This window comes from Callorhinus ursinus, unplaced genomic scaffold (genome assembly GCF_003265705.2).
Source record: "Callorhinus ursinus isolate GAN/ISIS: 27379988/994484 unplaced genomic scaffold, GSC_fseal_2.0 scaffold14, whole genome shotgun sequence".
NCBI classification, from domain to species: Eukaryota; Metazoa; Chordata; class Mammalia; order Carnivora; family Otariidae; genus Callorhinus; species Callorhinus ursinus.
In genome coordinates, this window is record NW_027397076.1 from 3,147,271 (window position 1) to 3,170,941 (window position 23,671).

The 23,671-nt window shown below is 47.0% G+C and overlaps 1 protein-coding gene across 6 annotated transcripts in view; it reads right to left on the reverse strand.

Moving 5' to 3' along the window:
* ABTB3 (ankyrin repeat and BTB domain containing 3) overlaps positions 1 to 23,671 on the reverse strand; it is a 298,372-nt gene that overhangs the window by 13,373 nt on the left and 261,328 nt on the right. For all 6 annotated transcript variants that reach the window (XM_025882175.2, XM_073900343.1, XM_073900341.1 and 3 more), the window contains 3 exons: positions 11,548 to 11,653; positions 6,650 to 6,752; positions 4,796 to 4,877 (listed from right to left, as the gene is read on the reverse strand). In XM_025882175.2, the coding sequence (XP_025737960.1) occupies positions 4,796 to 4,877; positions 6,650 to 6,752; positions 11,548 to 11,653 (291 nt within the window). The remainder of the gene's footprint in view (positions 1 to 4,795; positions 4,878 to 6,649; positions 6,753 to 11,547; positions 11,654 to 23,671) is intronic.

The window sequence follows — 23,671 nt, forward strand, 5'->3', positions numbered from 1 at the left end:
CAAACAGGAACATGAGCCCTCTTCCTCCCTTTTGTGTTTGAGCCTCCATGTGCTGACTTTGGGCTGCCGCCGAGATGGCGATGTGTTGACGGTGGTGGCCGAGACTTTGTGAAAGGATCACACGGCCGCGGGTCCCCCCCCCCATGCTGATGGCTCATGGGCATCTAAAATACCACGTCAGCGAATGGTGGGATCCCGTTCTTACGAACGTCAACGGATTCCCCTGGCGCCTCTCTTTTATAATGGCCAAACCAATAACAACAACAATAAAACCCATAACAGCAACTGCCCCGAACACAGGGCCTCTCCATTTACAAAGCACTGCTCCATTGTGTCATCTCATTTATTCAGGGTCAGGCTGTGGACTGAAAATGCCTCTCCTTCAGTGGATGGAGATCCTGGGGCTAATGGGATTTAAATTGGGCTGTCCCTTTCTGACTTCGGACTCTGCCAACACAGGCCTTTTCTGCAAGGGAGCAAAACGAAGCCTTATGAGGCCAAAGGGCCTGTTTATCGAGTTGTTTTTCTTGGCAGCTGAAACCTGCACGAAGCCCTCAGTTCATCGGCATCCACAGCCTCCCGGAGGCCCCCACTTCCAGGTGCTGCCTCGGCTGCATCCGGCGCTCGCCTGCGTGTGATGCTAAACAGCCTTGCAGGGAGGAAACGCAAGGCAGTCTCATTTACTAAAATTCTTCTGTTGGCATGGAAGTGAAGTGAACGGGCCCCTGGGAGCCTCCTTCTGGGTCGGATTCAGCCCTCCTTAGCCTATTTCAAGCCACAAATGAGGCTTTTCTTCTTTTATAGGGAAGGGGCAAACACACAGAGAATCCCTGGGGGCCCGCTAAATCGTCCCTCCTCATTACAGTAACTTGAGGCTAATGTGGCCAGGAAACCTTCCCCAGTCAAAAGCAATTACAGGCCTCGGAGTCCTCTGGGGCTGAGCTCTCCCACGTAGGGCTCTCATTCAATGGATCCGCACGGCAAACATGGATTGAATGCCTACTACAAGGTTCTTATTACAGGAACCTCCCCAATTAGTTCCAGGCTTTATGGCTCAAGTGCCCCCTTCACAGGCACTCAGGAGAGGTGGGGAGGTGTGCATTTTTCAGCACTTAGTTCATGCTGAGACTCTAATGGGCCTACGATTCTTTCCTCAGGGCTGGGTGAGGTTTGGGGAGGGCCCAAGTCCCCACAGTAGGGAGGCAGTTAGGAGATCAGGTCTGGGAGTCAGCCAGGCCTGGCTCCGAACCTCAGCGTGGCTGTGATGAGCAGCCTGAGCTTGGGCCGCTTCCTTCCCCTCTCTGGGTCTGTGTCCTGGGGCAGCTGGAAGGACGGAATAAGGTGACATATAGCAGTGGTTCTTAGATTGGGGTCCCTGGACTGGCAGCATCACCTGGGTTCTTGTAAGAAATATAAATTCTCGGGGCCCCAGTCCAGGCCTACAGAATCTGGAACTCTGGGGGCGAGGCCCAGGACTCTGCATTTCAACTTTTGTGTCTTATCAAGCCAACGCCTTCCTCCTCTGCCCTGGAGATTCCAGTACCTGCTCAAGGTGGAGAACCACCGTGGTGTGGAGAATGGTTTCTCCACCTTGGTTGCACTCTGGGACAAAGGGAGGAAGGCAGAGACTTCAACATTCTGATGCCTGGGCCCCAGCCCAGGTTCTGATGCACAGCCTTGGCACGGGAAATTTTTAAAGCCCCCTCATATGACTCCAGTGTCTAGCAGGGGCTGAGAAGCACTGGCTTTGAGCCTGACACATAGCCAGCGTTCAAGAAATGCGAGCTGTTCTTACCACTGTTCCCCTTTAGGAAGGGGATTCCAGAACCAAGTGTCCAGGCTTTGGCACCAGATGGATGGTTCCCGTCCTGGCTCTGTCCCTAAGTAGCACTAAGACTGGGGCACAGGATTTAAGTTTTCTGAGCCTCAGTTTTTTCGTTTCTAAAACTGGCAAGAAAAATCCAGATAGGGGCACCCGGGTGGCTCAGTCGTTAAGCGTCTGCCTTCGGCTCAGGTCATGGTCCTGGGGTCCTGGGATCGAGCCCCACATCGGGCTCCCTGCTCGGCAGGGAAGCCTGCTTCTCCCTCTCCCACTCCCCCTGCTTGTGTTCCCTCTCTCGCTGTCTCTCTCTGTCAAATAAATAAATAAAACCTTAAAAAAGAGAATCCGGATAACCACGGGGGAGCAGAGGTCAGTGTCTCACTCATAGCTGGAGCCCCACAGAGGTTTCTTCACCGTCTTCCCACCGCGAATCCTAAAGCAAAGCAGCAGTTCTTCTGAAAAATTTCAAACTCCACAGCCACCACCGTTCCAGAAAGGGTTGTGGCTACTTGGCTGTCAGCAAGGAATGTGGTGAGGGGCTGGGTGCAGGGGTGTGCCAATGCCCTAGTCCCACGCTGGGGCTCCAGCCTCCTTGCTGCCCGCCCCCCGCCTCCGTGGGATGGCTCACCCAGACTGGTCTTGTCCTTGGAGACCTCTTTTGCCCTTTCCCCCACGGTCAGTCCAAAGTAACCTACTCTACAGGGCCTTGTGCTGAGTAGGCAGGTGGTTTACCAGTTATGGCTCAGAAAAACAAAAACCCACTTAAAATTGCCAAGTTGAATGCTTCCTCGTGTTGTCCTACTTGCTAATCTCTGCAAGAACCCATGACCTAGAGGTGAAAATGATTAACTTGTTAAAAATGGAGAAAATGAGGCTCAGAGAAGAGTGCCTTGCCCATAGTTACTTGGGAAGGAGTCTTTCTTTTGAAGTTTCAGCATAACCAAAGAAATGCATCTCTAATAGTGGAGATGCAGGCACCTCAACAGGCTTTAGGGCCTGGTGTGAGGGTATGGTGGCTTCCTGGCAGCTCTCTGGACAGCAGGATCTGGGGGACCAGGGTCAAGGGCAGAGGAGAGAACCACCATCTGGCCTAACTTCTCCTGACTTGGCTCATACTATGCGGTCCCAGGGAGTCTTTTCAGTCTCCAATATACCTTAGGACCTGGCCGAATAGACTGATAATCACTTTCCCTCAAACACACCCCATGACTTCCCATTACTGTGCCTTTGTTTATGCTGTTCCACCCCCTGCGGTACCGCCTCTCCCCCATCCACCAGATGAGGAAGGGAGCCTTGGAAGGGCTGCTGAACTGCCCAAGGCCCTGTGATAGACACTGATTTTAAACAGCAAAATGCTGCTCTTCAGCCCCGGACTGCAGCTCTGTCCTCCCAAGTCCAGATCAGGAGCCTTGCCCTGCTGCCCTGGTCACAGCCAGCCTCGTCCCCCACCCCCCAGGATCTCTGAGCGGCTTCAACACCCCTGTTGGAGCATGAGTCCCCCACGGACCTGCCCGAGCCTCAGCCACCTGTGTGCTCTTCCCAGGGCTGAGCTTCCTGAGCTGAACTGCAGGAGACAAGATCCTGCTCAGAATCCCACAGATTCCAGCCCCGGGGTCCCCCACATTGTCGGCTCACTAACCCTGGCAGGTGGGAGGACAGCATGTCTTTAAAAGTCTGCTGGCTTCTGATCACACTAGGCTGAACCACAGCTCTGGGGCTTCGTCCCTGCTGTTCTTTGCCAAGCATCTCCTAACCCCCCCCCTTTTTTTTTTGGCTTTGATCAGGTCTTTATTCAAAATTAGCTGTAACACCCAGTGCTCCATGCAGAACGTGCCCTCTTTAATACCCATCACCAGGCTAACCCATCCCCCCACACCCCTCCCCTCTAGAACCCTGTTTTTCAGAGTCCATAGTCTCTCCTGGTTCGTCTCCCCCTCCGACTTACTCCCCTTCATTCTTCCCCTCCTGCTATCTTCTTCTTTTTTTTTCTGAACATATATTGCATTATTTGTTTCAGAAGTACAGATCTGTGATTCAACAGTCTTGCGCAATTCACAGCGCTCACCATAGCACATACCCTCCCCAATGTCTATCACCCAGCCACCCCCTCCCTCCCACCCCCAACCACTCCAGCAACCCTCAGTTTGTTTCCTGGGATTAAGAATTCCTCATATCAGTGAGGTCATATGATACATGTCTTTCTCTGATTGACTTATTTCACTCAGCATAACACCCTCCAGTTCCATCCATGTCGTTGCAAATGGCAAGATCTCGTTCCTTTTTATGGCTGCATAATATTCCATTTTGTGTGTGTGTGTGTGTGTGTGTGTGTGTGTGTGTGTGTGTGTGTACATATATATATGTATATATATATACCACATCTTCTTTATACATTCATCTGTCGATGGACATCTTGGCTCTTTCCACAGTTTGGCTATCGTGGACATTGCTGCTATAAACATCGGGGTGCATGTGCCCCTTTGGATCCCTACCTTTGTATCTTTGTCTAACCCCCTTTTTTAAGCCCCAAGCCTTCCTATGGTTCCCCAACTTCTCTGCAGCCTTCACTATTCCAGCTAACACCTCATCAGGAGGCCTTCTCTGATTTCCCTGGTCTGAGTTGCCAGAGCACGTTGGCTCCCCTCCTTTCTTTCCTGCCCATCCCTGTGTTATACTGTAGGAGATTAGTTACTCAGAGTTACCCCCTCTGGACTGTGGGGCCCCAGGGGAGGAAGCTCATTGACCCTTGTGTCCCCAGGTCCCAGCAGAGTGCTAGGTATACAGTAAGTGCTCAATAAATGCTGTAGGGATAAAACGATGGTAAACTGGCGGGGGTGGGAGAAGGGGCCCAGAGTCAGGGGACTGATGACTCTGCAGTGGCCAAACCACAGGTGGATGTCTGCAGGGAAGCCCTGTGTCCTGTGCCCACCAGCATGACGTTCCAGGCCACGGTGGGGGCGGGAGGGGGCTCACCTGAAAGATGGGGTACTTCACATAACCGATCTCTATGCAGGTGCTGTCATTTGTTGGTTTGCTGGACAGGAGCGCTTTGAACCTGAACAAGGACACAAGAAGGGAGATGAAAAGACCCACAGACGCATCCATGGTTTGCAAAAAACTCCACTCTCTGATGAGAGAGACACGTAAAATCCTGTATTCCCTCCACTTTGCAATACATTAATGATATAGCCACAGATGTCCTAATGCGACCGCCACCCCAGTGTGATATCATACTCGAATCTGAAGTTACAACTTTATTACTTTTTTTTAAAGGTTTTTATTTAAGTAATCTCTCTGCCCAACACGGGGCTCGAACTCCTCACCCCTGAGATCAGAGTTGCATGCTCTTCCGACGTGCGCCAGCCAGGCTCCCCTGAACCACTATTTTTAACTTTAAAGTTTTAACTTCAGGGGTGCCTGGCTGGGAACACACTGATGCACCTTTAGGAATAAGCTAAGCTGTGTCTCTTTTCTTAAACTTTTAATTTTGAAATAGTGATAGATTTGCAGAAGAAGTGTAAAGGCAATACAGAGCTCCTATATGCCCTCCGCCCAGCTTCCCCTGATGTTAGCATCCTGCACAGCCACGGCTGTCAAAACTAAGAAATTACCCCTGGGACAACATTTCTCCTGCTTTTCTATGCATCGTAACGGAGAACCACGTAAGGCACAGCGTATTTTTCTCGTGGTGGCAAAGCAGACATCTGGCGCTTGTCTTTGGCTTTGGGGGCAGGCAGTGGGAGGCCAGGGGAACCCAGGGAGTGCTGGTCACACATGCTCATCAGCAAACATCCTGGAAGTAGGTTCCACTTCTGGGTCCGCAGTGTCCTCACCCTCCGCTTACCCAGCGGCCTCCTCACCTCCAGCCTCTCCTCCTCTGTGCACCTTCACTGATCCCAGTTCAGGTCTTTGGATAATGTGGTCATTATTCTAAATGGTCAACTCATTTCAACTCAAATCGAAAGGACAAAGGGCAGTTGCAAAGCTGTCAGGGAGGGGGCTATGCTGTTCTCAGCTCCACAGTTAGGGAAAAGTCAGGTTCAAGACCTGTGTATTTGGGGTGGCTTATGCCAGAGTTCTGGGATATTTGGAGAACAGGCCTGAGACGTTTCAGGCTGGACACTGTGTGAGGGCACTGGGCCGGGGGAGCTAAAATCCAATCCACACTCTTTTCCAAACCTCTGTGCCTGGTACATACTCTGTGTGTCCAGAGGAATGGGTGCCCTTGCCTGAGTCACACAAAGGCACTGCTGTTTAAGCTAGAGGCTTCTCTGTACTTTACAACTGTGGTGAAAAACACGTAATAGAAAAAATTACCGTCTTAACCATTTTAAGCATACAGAGATGTTAAGTGTATGCACACTGTTGTGCAACCAATCTCCAGAACCTACTCTGGACCCATTAAACAACAACTCCCCACCCTCCCCTGCCCCCAGCCCCAGGCAACTAGCATCCTACTTTCTGTCCCTATGAAGCTGACTACTCTAGGTACTGCCTATAAATGGAATCATACACTATTTATCTTTTTGTGACTGGCTTATTTCTTTGCATAATGTCCCCAAAGCTCAACATGTTGTTGCATTTGTCAAAACTGCCTTCCTTTTTAAGGCTAAATAAAATGTGTATATGCCACATTTTGTGTATCTGTTCATCTACCGATGGACATTTGGGTGGCTTCTACTTTTTAGCTGCTGTGAAGAATGCTGGTGTGAGCACGGGTGCACGAATGCCCTCTGCTCTTGAATTCTTGATTTTGAAAAGATAATCTTCCCGTCTAGGGAAGGTAACCCCCAAAATTGAATTTCAGAGAACTATTACAGTACATACCTGGGAGAGGCCGTGAATAACAGCACTTTGTGAGCGTAAAACGGTCTTCCTTCTACCAGAAAGGTAACATCAGACATTTCTTTATTGTTAAGGAAATGAGGATCTAGAATAGGAAGGGGAAAGAGGGTAGCTTTAGTGGAGAGAAGGGTGAAGTTTGCATTCCGCTTCTGGAAAGCGCCAAGAAGAGCTAACAGGGAAGCCATGGGGATAAGATACTCATTGGCGAGACAGTGAGCCAACAGGGGACAGAACCAATCAAAGGAGCACTCAAATCACGGAAATTCAGTTTTGCATTGGAAATCTTCATAGCTTAGTTGTGATTAAAAGTAGCATCTCCTCAGAGGAGACCCATCCCCAGCCTGATGCAGATGACTTTTGGATGTGAAAGGTATGCCCACCTTGCCTCTGAAGAATGCCACCCCCCCCACCTTAACTCCTCCTTCTTGGGCTCAGGGCCCTCCCTGCCTGATGGATAAGGGGTTTTCCAGGTGATTTGAAATCCAAGCGCTTCTCTCCCAGAGTCAGAGGCACGTGAACCAGTTCCCTGCTCTCGTCTCCAACAATAACAAAGAAGGTAGAGCTGGTACTTACTGAGCCCTTAGGACGCACCAGGCACTGTGCAAGCTGGCACGCACATGTGCAAATGCGCTGGGTCCCAGGAGACAGGGACCACTGTCCGTTGTGCAGCTGGGGAAGCAGGCACACAGACGTTCAAGCCAGCGACAGGTGGAGGAGCCAGGATTTGAACTCGGGCATTTGGATTGGAGCGCTGGCCTTGTTCAGCACTAGGATCCTTCCCGCCTCCCCCCTACCCACCCCCACCCCGATTTGCCTATCACTTTAGCCACGGAGACCTGGAGCTCCTGAAGGTGCCAGTCTCTCCTCAGCTCAGGGCTTCTGCTGCTTGGGAAAATCCACTAACATCCCTGCCCCGACTGGCTTCGGCCCCGCTCAGGTCCTAAGTCAGTCTGGACACAGGTTTGAGGGCAAGGTGGGTCTAACCTCTGGTGGGGCTTCCTCTTAGGTCTGCCCTGAGCCCACCTGGGCTGTGCTGCCCCAGGGAGGGTCTTTAGAAGACTCTAAATGGAAGATGACCTCTCTGGGGGCATCTGGACCCAAGCTCCCCAGTCTGAAGGATGCACTGCGTTCTCAGCTCAGGTGAAGAAGATTCTTTCTGTAAAACGTGCCTTGCCCAGTGCTTCTGGTCCCACGAATGGCACCACCATCTAACCGCTGCCCAAGCCAGGGATTCAAAGGCAACAGGACACCTTCCTCTCCTGCGTTTACCCAGACCCAGTCTATCACAAACACTGTCTTCTCTTCCTCCTAAGTGTTTCTCAATTCCATTTCTCTCCAGCCCTAGTGCCGCAGCCCTCCCTAGGGCCACCACGTGGTCTCTTGTCTGGGGACCTGCAGGAGCCTCTGTTGGTCTCTGCCTCCACTCTTGGCCCCTCAATCCGATGGTCCACCTCACCACAGTCATCTTTCCTAAAGGCAGATCTGATCACACCCCTCCTCTGCTATAAACCTTTCCATAGCTCCCCAGTGCTCCCAGGATAGAGTCCAAACTTCTTAACAAGGCTCCTGGTGATTGGGCTCCCGCTGCGTTCTCCGGCCTCTCCCCACTCACATCCCCCTGTCAACCAGCATGTGTGCTGAGCCACACCAGTGCTACACGCTCTCAGCTCTGGCCCTTCACCTGCGGTTCCTTCTACTCAGAACACTCTTCCAACCCCTTCCAAACCTGGCTCACCCATGTGGTCTTCAAGCTTCAGTGCAGACACCTTCCATCAATAAGCCTTGCCCGATTCCCCCACCCTCCTCAGACTGACCAAGCATCCCCGACCGGCGCTCTCACGGCACCTGTACGGCCCCTGGGGTGGGCTCTGAAGCCAGAACTCTCAGCTGTGTGACCTTGGGCAAGTTGTTTAACCTCTCTGAGCCTCTCTCCCCCCTTCTGTTTAATGGGTAATACCCATTGTACATCTACATGAGTTTCAGTGAGCATTAAATGAATTTTTGCAAAGCACTCAGCGACATGGCTGACACACAGCACTCCTCGATAAACATGACCATCGTAGTAGATGCTTCATTAATATTTTTTTGAATGAGTGTAAGAATGCCTTGACTCTTGTTTCACAGTCTTGTTCTTAAAACCTTGTGGGGGACATCAGACCCCTTCTTAGCCTGGGGACCTGCTTGTTGCTGGGCCTCGCCCAGGGCTTACAGGGCTGTCCTGAAATGAAACTCTAGCTGCTTCCTTCGGCTGGGTTTAGGCTGTCCTAACCATTGGCGGTGGGGACCAACCCCCTGGATTCCTGGGGGCCATGAGCCCAGCTGTTGGGCCCACCCTGACGGTTGTATCTTGGATCCCTGGTCTGGCCCCATTTTGCCCAGACCCTGGTGTTACTTGGACCCAGAATTTGCCTTCCTGGCAGACTCTCCTCTTCCAGCCCTCAAAGGTGGGGTGGCCCCGCAGTCCCTATGCGGCCCCATAAGGTGGCCCTCTGTTCATATTTCTGTCGCTATGTAGAGCTACCTCACTTCCTTTTAAGAAAAGTTTTAACTTAGAACATATCAAAAAAGCATAAAACAGTCAAAATCACTTGTAATCCCACTATCATTAAAATATTTTATTGAAAAAACTCACATACATCTAAACAACCCAGATGAAGAGAAGAGAGGCCCCAGAAGTCCTCTGAGTTGACTAAAATTCACTTCTCCACTTGCTTTAAAGACTAAAAGTTTGGAATGATGTTCTCCCTCTTCTCAGCGACCACCCCCTCTCACTCCCACTGTCCGCCACCAACCAGACCTACTCCTGTTTCCCAAATTGCTGATGTCTCCTACCTGTGGCTCTTTTAACCATTCTCTCCCAGAATTCACTGGGAGGGGAAGAGGACAACACGTCACAAAAAATCAGGCATCAGTGTGCCACAGTCCCCACCATTCCCTACTGTCTTACACGGAACCCATTTCTTTCACTGATATGGCCTCCTGGCTCTTTAGAGATTCCAGTTTGTGACCCTTGTCACTGAGCACTCTTATCTTTCCTTTAAAGCTGGTCCCTAAAGAAACACTGTTTGGCAACTTCTACTTATCCTAGCTGGAAATGCTCTATTGAAGAGGCAAACCCTACGTGTTCCATATTCTACTTATTCATAATTAGATTCTGCCCCTCTTCTTCCATACTGTGAGCTTTGAGCCTCTTAGGCCGGTCTTCTCTCAGTGCTAACCCCTGGAATTCTAGTGGTTGGCCTGAAAATCAGGCCCTTTTAATTGGGGGTGAAAGAACACTCAGCAAATGCAGGAGGAAAAAATGTTCCCTCCTCGCCTATAACTACAGGAAAGCAGATTTTATGCTGTGTCATTGAATTGGCCCTTGCAAATGTTTGCTCGAACGAGGGTGTCTTGTGAAGGCACTGAGATGTCAGACATGATTGCTACAGCCTGGGAATGTAACTAAACTTCAGTCTCTGAAGCCTGTTAATATGATTGGTCTTTGTAATGTGGGGCCCTGATAACACTTTAATCAACACCTGCTTTCTACAAGGTAGAAATATTTGTGGTTTTGGTACATCATAGTTTGCCCACATCAATGGGCATAGAGGAAAACAGACAAGATTTGACTTGATTACTAAGTCAAAAAGTTGCATCATTTCAATTAGCAAGTTCTTCATGACAGGAACAAAACGATTTTAAAACAGTTCCAGGAATTCAGACTTTTCACTAATTTTAACCAGCTCACCTGTTCCAAACATAATGGTTCTGCTAAAGAATAGCATTTTCAGATGCTCCCATTTCTCAAATGTCTTTACAGGAAAACCTGCCACTTCTGGCAGGTTCCAAGAGAACCCTCCCACCCCCCCAGACCTCATGCACTGTTTGCTCAGCAGGAAAAGTTCATAGGGAGTAGGAAAGTCCCCAACTTTATTAGAAAAGGCATTCCTTATCTTGAATATTTTATCATTCCCCAGGCAGCAAGGAGAAAGCCCCTTGCAACAGAAGGCTCATGTTTCAGGCTTCAAGGCAGCCCAGCATTTCTTTGCTTTTTTTCTCAGACTGATCAGCCAGCTTACAGCAACAGCTCCAGGATCCTCTGAATGAAATCAATGCCTGATAGAAAGGTTTCTCCTGGAAAATTCCAGAAGCTGGGACTGTAGCGGGAAGGAATTATGGCTTTGGGAGGAGCTGGGAAGCTCTAGCCCCACCTGAAGTGATCGTCAGCGCCAACCTTCCCTTTCTTCAGCCAAGATGAGGGGCGGGGGGGGAGGGGGCGCAGGGTCTGCCTCCTGGGGTGGCCTCAGGGTTACCTAAGGTGGGGCAGGTGAAGTGCTAGGCTGGCGCCAGCCCCATGCCTGTCCAAGCAGAGGCAAAATGGATTACTGCTACTCGGATGGGATTTCAGAGTGTCCAGTATGCTCAGCTCAGGTATGTTCCCCGTGTGTGTGTCTGTGTGTGGGGGGGAGGAGGTCACTTGTTTCTTCTCCTGGGTCCCTGCAGAGGGACCCTGTTAGAGGAACACTGCTGGCTTGTCACTGTCCCCTGCTTGTTCCTCCTCAGGGAGGAAGAGGGACTTCTTAGAGGGGAGGGGGAGAACTGCCTGCACAGCTCAGCCTTCCTTCGGAATGGGGAATCTACCTGCCTGCAGGAAGTGCATGGGCCCCGGGGCTGTCCGTCTGTTTCCGGGGGAAAAAGTCCCTTAGTTAGAGAGACGACGTACTGGCCAGTCTCCTTGTCCACATTTCCAAGATATAGTCTCCAGTTATCACGTGGTAAGTGATACCATGATCTCCACCTGCCTGACTCCTGTATCCATCTCATGTGCCCTCCAACACCGCCTAGCTTCTTTGAGGGCGTTTGCTACCTCTGCGTCCTCAAACCACAGCACCACTCACCCAGGCGCGAGGTCTGTTTGCGCTTGATCTCCGTGAGCTTGGGGATGGGGTAGGGCCCATAGCAGTGGGTGAAGATGACGCACAGCTGCTGGCTGATGACCTCGTTCTGCAGAAAAGAAAGAACGGTTCACACTGCTGGGCCCTGCGTGGCCTCATCCAAGCTGTGAGCAGGAATGCCTGCCCCCAGGCGAGCGGGGCCCACACACTTCTGGCAGGTTCCAAGAGAACCTCCCCAGCCCCCGAGACCTCATGCACTGTTTGCTCAGCAGGCCCTGGATGTGCTTGCTGTGCTTGTCGTCTGTTTCTGGTCTGTTCACTGGTGAAAGCTTAATTTGTAATTAAATCCTTCTCTCTTGCCCCAATCATTTACCACCCATTGGAGAGCAAGTGTCACAGCTCACAGAGTGGAAAATAAGTTTTTACCTCAAACACACCTTTATCAATACTCCATAATTCTGGAAGCAGTGAATTATCCCGAAAATAGTAGCAGGAAGCCCTTGTGATCCCGTGACTGCTTGCCATTACCCAGACACAAATGTTCCTGATTCAGCTTCTTAGGAGTATGATTTTGGTGCTGAAGCATATCCGGATCCAGGAATGCTCAGCTGAATCACTTTCTCCAAAAAAAAAAAAGGGGGGGGGGGGACAGAGCTACAGCTGCCTCTGATCACACAGGGACAAAAGAGCCTGTTTCTGATTGCCCTGTGTCCTTCATGTTTTCGCCTCTCCCCCTTGGGACCCACTGCTGGTCGATAATCTCCCTTCATCTGCAGGTGCGTGGGAGGGAAGCCATGAATCACAGCATTTGATACTTTTTATTGGGTGAAGGGGGTTGAAACTAGGGGCTGAAAATGGGGATGAGGTAGAAAGACATTTACAATATATTAAGAAAAGTAGGTTACAACACAGTGTGTACCATGTATTTTTGGAAATAAAACCCTTTACGTATATATACGTGGATTGACAGATATGTATAGAAAATGTCTGGAAGAGTAGAGTTGCCACCTTTGGGTGGGCTTACGATGTTTTCCCTTTTTACCTGCATTTTCTACAACAAACAACTAAGTGTTGTTTTTGTAATATGTGCAATAAATATTATTTTTGATTTTTAAAAGATGGGTTTGGGACAACTGATGACGTCCGTGGTTTGAGATATTCTTGAATCTATTTCATCGTGCTCCTGAAGCAGAAGGATACAGCTCAACACATGAAAAGGGAATCGACCGTTTGATTAAAGGCACCATGTTGCCTTGGACGTGATCCACTGAGGTGCCTATAGGGATGAAATCAATATTGGATAAAGGAATTCTGCTTTCAAAGATGATGCCTTATGGGGCACCTGGGTGGCTCAGTCGTTATGCGTCTGCCTTAGGCTCGGGTCATGATCCCGGGCTGCTGGGATCGAGCCCCACATCGGGCTCCCTGCTCGGCGGGAAGCCTGCTTCTCCCTCTCCCACTCCCCCTGCTTGTGTTCCCACTCTCGCTGTGTCTCTCTCTGTCAAGTAAATAAAATCTTAAAAAAAAAGATGATGCCTTATGACCAAAAGGTGTTCAACGCTCCTCTCAACACTCACAAAGTGATCGCCTGCCTCAGGGCTTCCTGCGGTGGTTCTCAAAGTGTGGTCCCTAGACCAGCAGCATCAGCATCACCTGGGTGTGTTGGAAATGCAGATTCTCAGGTGCCATTCCAGACCTTCTGACTCAGAAGCACTGGGGGTGGGGCCCAGCAATCTCTATTTTAACAAGTTTTCTGGTGATTCTGGTGCTCTCTTAGGTTTGAGAGCCACAGGTATGTAGGGATATTCTCTCTTAAGTTTGACCTGAGCTGGAGGCTATTATGTTTGTTTCCCCTGGTCTAAAGCCTGCCACGTGAGATGTGTCCCATAGACTGCCAGCAACAGTGAGGCCTGGGAGCCTGTCAGAAACGCAGACGCTCACCCCAGGCCCATTGACTCAGAAGCCACAATACCGAGTTCTGGGGATGATTCCCATGCACTCTAAGGTTTGAGAAGCGCCGTGTGCTGGGCACAATTATGGTCCCCTGGAAGACTGTATCCCCCAAATCCCTGGGACTGAGAATATCGTGAGATACCATGCCTGTAAATATGTTACATTACAGGGCAAAAGGGGCTGTGCAAGAGTGATTAAAGTTACTAACTGAGGTTTAAATTGACCTTATGGTAAGTATATTATCCTGGATTATCAGGGCAGGCCCAATGTAATCACACGAGCCCTTAAAATTAGAGGCAAAAGAGGAAGGGGCACCTGGGTGGCTCAATCATTAAGCGTCTGCCTTTGGCTCAGGCCATGATCCCAGGGTCCTGGGATCCCGTCCCATATCGGGCTCCCTGCTCAGCGGGAAGCCTGCTTCTCCCTCTCCCGCTCCCCCTGCTTGTGTTCCCTCTCTCGCTGTGTCTCTCTGTCAAATAAATAAATAAATAAAATCTTAAAAAAAAAAAAAGACTTTTAAAATTAGAGGCAGAAGAGGAATTCAGAAGGGACTGGGGAGAAGAGGAAGTCACAGGGATTTGAAGCCTGAAGGACTTGATGTGCTGTCACCGGCTTCCAGATGAGGGGGACCACATGGCAAACTTGAGTGGGGGAGTGCAGGGCAACAACTCTGGGAGGAAAATGGGACCCCCAGCTGGCAGCCAACAAGGAAATGGGGCCTTTGTCCTACAACCACCAGGAACTCAATTCTACCCAAACCTGAATGAGCTTACAGGTGGATTCTTCCCTGGAGGTTCCAGAAAGGAACACAGCCCTGTTGACACCTTGTTTTTGGGTTTCTATGAGACCCTAAGCAGAGAGCGCAGCGAGATACTATGTCCAGTTTCCGACCCATGGAAACCACGGAAAAACAAGCAAGTGTCTAACCACCTCGGGTGAAGGAATGAAGGAAGATCCACGTCCTGGACTCGGTGGCCTGTGACAGAGGCCTGAGCAGCTGGTGCTCTTCTTTGGCAGCTGATTGATTGATTGATTGATTGGTGGTGGTCTAACTTCAGTGTGTGCTGTGTCATCCGAGAAAGTAAAGGTAAGGGCTGGCCACGTCTGGTCCAAAGGGATAATCCTCAAATGCTTATAAGTTACTTGGGAGGAGCATCACTGTCCACTCCTAGGGGAGGGCTGCACACAGTGACTCGATTCCAAGGAGAACAGTTGGGAAAAGGGGAAAAGAGTAATTCTGCCCATGAGAAGCTTGATAGGCACCACCCTCAGCCAGGTGATCAAGGTCAACGCCAGCAGTGAATACTCATGTTGAGAGTGTGTGCCCTTGATGTGGTGGGAAAGGCACTTGACCTCTGTAGTCTTCTGCTCTAAATCCACAACCCCAGTTTAACCACGAGAAAAACACCCCCTATTCCACTAGAGGGCACCCTTTATAGTATATCTGACTGACAACTCCTCAAAATTTGTCAAGGTCACAAAAAACGAGTCTGAGAAGTGGTCTCAGCCAAGAGGAGTATTGTGGTGTCCTGGATGGGATCCTGGAGCAGAAGACATTAGACAAAAACTAAGGAAATAGGAATAAAGTATGGAATTTAGCTAATAATAATGTATCAGTGTTGGCTCATTGATTAAAACAAATGTACCATACCAGATAAGATGTTAATAATAGGGAAATGTGAGTGAGGGGTTGTATGGGGAACTCTGTGCTACTTTCTCAATTTTTCTGTAAAGCTAAAGCCATTCTAAAAAATGAAGTCTATTATTGGAAAAAAAATCTGCCCCATGAGGAAACAGGAAAATTATGATGAAAGTATTAGAGAAGTTCAGGAGAAAGGGAAAGAGGAAGAGTCAGGGGTCAAAGTGGACACCGACGGTTCCCCGGGTTTTATTCATTTATCCCCTAAAGTTCTCATGAATGTGAATATTACGCCATGTGCTAAGTGATGTAGCCATTCACACATTAATTCTTTCTTCAAATATTTATTGGGTATCTACTAAGTGCCGGACACTATGTGAAGGTTGATGGTGATGCTCCCAAGGTCAGGACCCCAAATGCTGCCTTTCTCAAGGCTTTCTTGGCCACCTCTCTTTCAGACACCAGAGCCCCAAGAGAAAACTCCCCACTGTATCCTTGAATTCATCTGGGTTTGTTGAGGTGTCTGCTCTGCGCCCTTTCCCGTGCATTTCCTCCAGCTAGAGGGATTGCTGGTATCATTCACTCCAGTTCCCCAGCACCCAAACAAATCAGGACTCCAGGAAGGCTCCTCTGAGCAAGAAGGGGTGATGTAATTAGTATCAGTTAATAGCTCCAGTGGGGTGAGACCCACTGGGTTAGATGGTGAGTTTGGGGCAAGGAACTGGGTTATCTTTTGGGTTTGGTTAACTCTGGCCTCAAACCTGAAGGCAGCAGAATGGAATTAACCAAACTTGAGGCTCACCCTATTTTGGAGGTGGGGAGGTGGGGTAGTTGTGCTGGGAAGATGCCTATATTCTTCTCTGAGTTGTACATTTAAGAGAAGGGCTGGGGCGCCTGGGTGGCTCAGTCAGTTAAGCGACTGCCTTCGGCTCAGGTCATGATCCTGGAGTCCCGGGATCGAGTCCCGCATCGGGCTCCCTGCTCAGCGAGGAGCCTGCTTCTCCCTCTAACCCTCCCCTCTCTCATGTACTCCCTCTCTCTCTCATTCTCACTCTCTCAAAATAAATAAATCAATCTTTAAAAAAAATAAGAGAAGGGCTTGTAGGTAAAGGTGCCACAGGGCTTGACTCTCAGGGGCAGTAGGCCAATCTGGGAGGCCAGGGCAAGCCTGTGGAGGAGGAGGAGGCGTGGGCTGGGCATGGGTGGGCGTCTGGCCGAGCTGAGTACACAGCACCTGGTTAGCGGTTACGGGTATGCTGCTAGGTACCGGCCACTCAGGTCTCTCGTGGAAAATGCCGGGTGTGCACATGGGGTGAACTTGGGTCCTCAGGACTCAGAGCCGTGTGGCTACGTAGAACGAAAGGGGAATGAAGTGAAGTTCTTAACGCCACGGTTGGCAGGCGACTCCTGAGATGGGCGCCTGTGAATTTGGGGATGACATCTCTCCTCTCTTCCTCGGACTCCCACTTCTCTCCTAAGAAGATACCAAAACATTTTCTTTTCTTCAGAAAGGAATGCTGGGATTGACCCCCAAGGTCCTTTTTAGGTGAGTTAGGCAGGGGTTCTACACAGCGGTAAAAACAAGAACAGTGGGGCCCGGCGGGGCTAGGTCCCGGCCCTGCCTCCTCATTCACTAGCTCTGTGACCTTAGGAAAGCTACTCGGCTTTTCTGGGTCTGGGCGTCCTCTTCCAAAGTGGATTAAAAATATCTGCTTGGTGAGGTTGCTAGGAGAGCTAAAAGGGATAACGTCACAACATACCATTAGGTGGAACCAAAGGAAAGTGCCGAGATTTGACCATTTTTTAACCCCTCAAACAAACAGCAATTTCCTATAATTCAAACCAATCTCTCTTTTTCTAGATTCTAAAATGTCATACAATTAATGGCAGCTTTTAGGAAGGAAAAAAAAAAACCTCACTGCATTAAATGCACACATCTGTTTTCAAACACCTACTTCAAATTATGAAATGCTAAAAGGTGAAAAAAGCCACGTCTCAAAATCAGGAGATGGTGGGAATACTGTTACTTTCAGGGGGACAACGGCAGTGAGTTCTCTGGCTCAATCCATCGTCAACAGTGGTTCATCCCTAGCTGGGGCCTCCCTTGTGGAATATGCTGGGCTGACCTGTGAGCAATGCGCCTCTCTCTGCTGCAGCATACCTGGAAAAGGTATGGGGGCACCAAGGAGATGGGAGGGGCACCAGAGTTCCCTGAGGTCAGTGCACAGTCCCATGTCTGTCATTGGAATTGTGTACAAGATGAAATCGAACACACAATAAAGTGCTTTTAAATAGGCACCTGTGTATTTTGATATGTCCCCTCTATTCATGGCATGTGATGCAGGCTTTCTACTTATGACAGTATACTATGGCGTTTCCTTTCTAAGTGCATTTAACAGATGGTAAGTTGATTTAAAGGAAAATATCAAGCAAATAATAACCAGTGAAATTATCTCTCGGTAATGAAATCAGACATTCTCAGATGAAGGAAAACTAAGAGAATTTATCACCAGGAGACTTCCCTAAAATAATGGCAGAAGAAAATTCTCTAAATTGAAAGGAAAGGATAAAAAAGTAAGCTTGGACCCTCAGGAAGAAAGAAAGAACACAGTAAACAACAATATGGGTAAGCATAATAGGCCTTCTTTCTCCTCTGGAGTTTCCTGATCATATTTGATGGTTGATGCAAAAATTATAACAGTGTCTCATATAGTTCTAAATGGATGTAGAGGAAATATTTAAAGACGATTATGTCATAAGTGGGGGAGGGTAAATGGGCATAAAGGGAGGTAAGATTTCTTTATTTCACTTGAACTGGCAAAATGATGGTACGAGTAGACTGTGCTGTTATATATATATATAATGTAATACTGCAAGCAACCACCAGAAAAGTTAAATGAAGCTATACAAAAGCTATCAGAAACATTACAGACAAATAAAAATGGAATTCAAAAAAATGTTCACGTAGCCCATAGTGAGGCAGGAAAAGAGAACCAAAGGCAGAGAAACCAAACAGAAAACAAAAAATAAGATGGCAGGGCGCCTGGGTGGCTCAGTCAGTTGGGCGACTGCCTTCAGCTCAGATAATGATCCTGGAGTCCCGGGATCGAGTCCCGCATCGGGCTCCCTGCTCGGTAGGGAGTCTGCTTCTCCCTCTGACCCTCCCCCATCTTGTGCTCTCTCTCTCAAATAAATAAATAAAATCTTAAAAAAAAATAAGATGGCAGACTTAAGCCCTAAAGTATCAATAAAGTAGAAATGGTCTAAATAGACCAATGAAAAGACAGGTTGGCAGAGTGGATGAAAAGCCCGACTATATGCTGTTTACAAGGGAATCACTTCAAATATAATGAAAAAGGCAGGTTGAAAGTAAAAGGCTGAAGAAAAATATTATGCATACATTAATCAAAGGAAAGCAGGAGTGGCTATATTAATATCAGATAGAGTGGAATTCCGAGCAAAGAAAATTAATAGAAGCAGAGAGGAGCATTATTTAATGATAAAAGGGTTTATTCACCAAGAAGACAATGTAGTCCTAAATGTGTATGTGCCAAACAACAGAACTGCCTTATATGTGATTCCAAAACTGACAGACTTGAAAGGAGAAACAGACAAATCCATTAATTATAGTTGGAGACTTCAACACCCCTATCTGAAACTGACAGAATAGGGAGAAAATCTGTAGGATATGGAAGAACTCAACACCACCATCAACCAAGAGAATCTTATTGACACTTATAGAATGCTCCATGTGACAACATGAAATAGTGTTTTCAAGTGTCCATGGAAGATATCAAGTTAGACCATACTTAGGGCCATAAAGCCAAACTCGAAAACTTAAAATAATCAAGTAATACAGAAGGTATTCTCTGACCACAATGGAGTCAAACTAGAAATCAATAGCTGATAATAAGAAAATCTCCAAACATTTGGAAACCAAACAGCACACCGTTAAATAATCCATAAGTCAAAAAAGAGAAGTTCCAAGGGAAATAAAAAATAACACTGAACTGAATGAAAAATGAAAATAACACATCAAAATTTGTGGTACAACAGCCAGAGCAGCGTGGAGAAGGAGAGATACAGTATCAAATGCGTATATAAGAGAAAAAGTCTCAATAATCTAAGCTCCTACTCAACCTGGAAAAAGAAAAGCAAAATAAACCCAAAGTAAGCAAATAATAAAGATCAGAGCAGCAATCAACGAAAGTTGAAACAGGAAAATAGTAGAGAAAATAATGAAACACAGAGTTGGTTCTTTGAAAAGATGAATAAAATTGACAAACCTCTAGGAAGACTGACAGAGGAAAAAAAGAAGACACATATTAGCAAAATCAGGAATGAAACAGGCTATCATTACAGACTGTAGACATCAGAAGGATAATAAGTGGGATTATGACGAACAGCTCTATCCACGTAAATCTGTCAATGCAGATGAAATGAACCAATTCCCTGGGGAAAAAAAAAGTACCCCAATGCACCTAATATTAAATAGATAATTTGAATAGCTGTATAGCTATTAAAAAATTGAATTCATAATTAAAAAAACTCTCCCTGAAAGAAATCTTCAGGGCCAGATTGAAAAAGGAAGTAATATAACTGTCCTTATTTGCAGATGACCTGATTATCTAAGTAGAAAATCCCAGTACATCTACAAAAAATTCCTAGAATAAATGAGTTCAGCAAGGTTGTAGAATACAAGATAAACATACAAAAATCAATTGTATTTCCTTGAGCTAGCAATGAACACATGGACCAAAAAATAAAAATATTATAATTACAATTCCTCAAAAAAAAGGAGAAATACAAATATACGAATCTAACAAAACAGGACTTGTATGCTGCAAACTCCACAGTACTAATGAAAGAAATCAAAGACGATCGGCATGTCTGGGTGGCTCAGTCGGCTAAGCAGCTCACTCTTGATTTCTGCTCAGGTCATGATCTCAGGGTTGTGAGATGGAGCCCTGCATTGGGTTCCGTGCTCAGCAGGGAGTCTGCTTTAGGATTCTCTCATCCTCTGCCCCTCTCCCTGCTCTCCCTCTCTCTCTAAAATAAATAATAAATCTCAAAAAAAAAATCAAAGACAATCTAAGTACATGAAGAGACATACAATTCATAAACTGAAAGATTTAATATAGTAAAGAGGTCAATTCTCACCAAATTGACATAGAAGTTTAACACAATTCCTATCAAAATCTTAGCAAGATTTTGTTGTTGTTGTTGATATAGTAAATTTACTCCAAAATTTATATGGAGGGGCACCTGGCTGGCTCAGTCAACAGAGCATGCAACTCTTGATCTCAGGGTCGTGAGTTCGAGCCCCACATCGAGGGTAGAGTTTAATTGAAAAAACCCCACAAAATTTATATGGAAAGCCAAAAAACATGGCTAACATCGTTTTTAAAAAGAAGAATAAAATGGAAAGAGTAAGTCTACCTAACGTCAAGATTTACTTTATAGCTGCACTATTCAAGATGGTATGATTAATGGTGGAGAGACAGACACATAGATCAATGGAGCAGAGCGGAGGACCCAGAAATAGACCCACTCAAATATGCCCAACTCACCTTTGACAAATGTGCAAAAGTAATTCAATGAAGGAGAGATAGCCTTTCCAACAAATGAAGCTGGGATACTAAACATCCACTGGCAAAACAAACAAACCAAAACCAACAAAAAACCACACACAAACAAAACTCAAAAACCTTGATGTAAGTCCCACACCTCATACAAAAACGAATGCAAAATAAATCACAGGTGTCAGTATAAAACATAAAACTAAAATTTCTAGAAAAAAATAGGAAATATTCATGATTTAGGGCGAGGCAAGGAGTTCTGATACTTGATACTCAAAGCATAATCTCCATAAAAAGAATAACTGATCCGTTAGATTTCCTCAAAATTAAAAGCTTTTGCTCTGTGAAAGACCCTGTCAAGAGGATAAAAAGAAAAGCTACCGAATGGGAGAAAATACTGGCAGACCGCATGTCTGACAAAAGATTCGTTATCACTCAACATCAACAGCCAAAAAGCAAACAACTTAATTGGAACACAGGCAAAGACACAAGGGGACATTTCACTGAAGAGAACTGTGCAGATGGCGAGTGAGCACATGAAAATATGGTCAACACCATTAGCCATTTAGGGAAATGAAAATTAAAACCATGAGATGTCACTTCCACATCTAACAGAACGGCCAAAATAAAAAAGGGCAATAATACCAAACTGCGAGGATGTGGAGAGACTGGATCATTCCTACTTTGCTGGTGGGAATGTCAAATGGTACAGCCACTCTCTAAACAGTTTAGCACTTTCTTTAAAAATAAATCACACAATTACCATACAACCCAGCGATCGCACTCCTGGGTATTTATCCCAGAGAAATGAAGACAGACATTCATACAAAAACCTGTGCATGAATGTTTAGAACAGCTGTATTTGTAACAGCTTGAAGCTGGAAACAATCCAGCTGCCCTTCAATGGGCAGGTGGGTCTACAAACCATGGTAGGTCCATGTTACGGAGTAGTGCTCAGCAATGAAAAGAAACAAACTATGAATACATCCAACAACCTGATAAATCTTCAGAGAATCATGTTGAGTGAGAAAATCCGATTCTAAAAAGTCATATGCCATATGATCCCACTGAAATTACATTCTATTTTTTTAAAACATTTATTTATTTATTTGTTTATTTATTTGAGAGAGGGAGAGAGAGAGAGAGGGCATGACCAGGGGGAGCACAGGGAGAGGGAGAGAGAATCTCAAGCAGACTCCATGCTGAATGTGGAGCCAGATGTGGGGCTTAATCTCACGACGCTGAGATTACGACCTGAGCCAAAACCAAGAGTCGGATGCTTAACTGACTGCGCCATCCAGAAGCCCCTGAAATTACATTCTTTTTTTCTTTTTAAAGATTTTATTTATTTGACAGAGAGAGACACAGCAAGAGAGAGAACACAAGCAGAGGGAGTGGGAGAGGGAGAAGGAGGCTTCCTGCCGAGCAGGGAGCCTGATGCGGGGCTCGATCCCAGGACCCAGGGATCATGACCTGAGCCGAAGGCAGACGCCCAACGACTGAGCCACCCAGGCGCCCCCTGAAATTACATTCTTGAAATAAAATTGGAGAAATGGAGAACAGATTAGTGTTACCAGGGGGTAAGAATGGGGTGGCGGCAGAAGGGAAATGGGTTTGGCTAGGAGAGTGCAACATGAGGGAATCCTGTGGGTGATGGAAATTTTCTGCATGTTGACTGTATCACATCAATATGGTGGTTGTGATATTTTACCATAGTCTAGTAAGATATTGCCAATAGGGGAAACTGAGTAAAGGCTACATAGTAGAATATAGTTTTTCTTACAACTGCATGTGAATCTATGACGATCTCAAAATCGAAAGTTTAAAAAACTTAGATGTTTCAATTAAAAATTGAGAAAAAATAAAACAGTGTACAAATCACAAGGAAAAAAGCGCACAGATCAGGTCTTGTCTCTGTCTAAAACCTCCAGTGGTGTTCTATTCACTGCACGTATGTGGAGGGACACCCGCACTTTTCACATGGAGAATGACTCCATGCAATCCGATTTTTATCTCTGATACTTCTTCCTTTGTCCCACTGCCTCAGTCACCTTGTTCTTCTTCCTATCACCTCAACACACCAAGCACGTTTCCCTTAAGAGCCTCAGCTCCCACACTCCCCACTTGGAATGCTTTTGCCCCAGACCACTGCATGGCTGGAGCTTTCCCTCACTTTGGTGGTTGCTACCTTCTCAGCGAGACCTTCCTTACATCTTGTCTAGATTACGCCTTGCCTGCCCCACCCCCAGGCACTATATCATTGTCTAATTTTTTTTTTTCATAGCATGTATCAAGCTCTCACTCTCTTTTGCTGATCCATTTCCTGGCTTACCGTGTGTCTGTCCCTCCTCTGGATGTAGTAAGCTCCAGGAGGAGAAAGAATGTGTCAGTCCCATCACCACTGCTGCATAGTGAGACCTGGTGACTGTGGAATGAATCAGTGCTCTGGGGAATTACGTGTGGGAGAAACGGACCAGGAACTTTCTTTAAACAGGTGTGTGTTAAGAAATGGCTATACTGTTCTGTTCCTGGAAAATCTAGAGATGCTGAATTCTTTTGAAGGTAAAATTTAGAAGAGGGAGCCAAAAAAAAAAAAAACAACACATCTGCAACCAGATATCAAGTAATGTATGAATGAGCACAAGTCAAGGATGGGAAGGCATAAGCTTCACTTTATAGGACAGCTATATTTCTGTGAGTTGACCATAAAGTGAATTTATTTCCGGAATTTCTATCTCCTTATCCACTATTTCTTATCCATCTGATAAAACCAGATACCTGTCCACACAGAACAGCAGATGCGATCTGAACGGGACCCGCTTAATGGAAGAAGGAACAATGCTGGGCAGTTTTGTGATGTGTGGCTACTAACCATCCTCTAATAGGACGGATGGGCGGGCAAGCTTTGTAGAGCTTTCTCAACTTTTTGGATTTCTCTGCTCCCATCTCTCTCCAG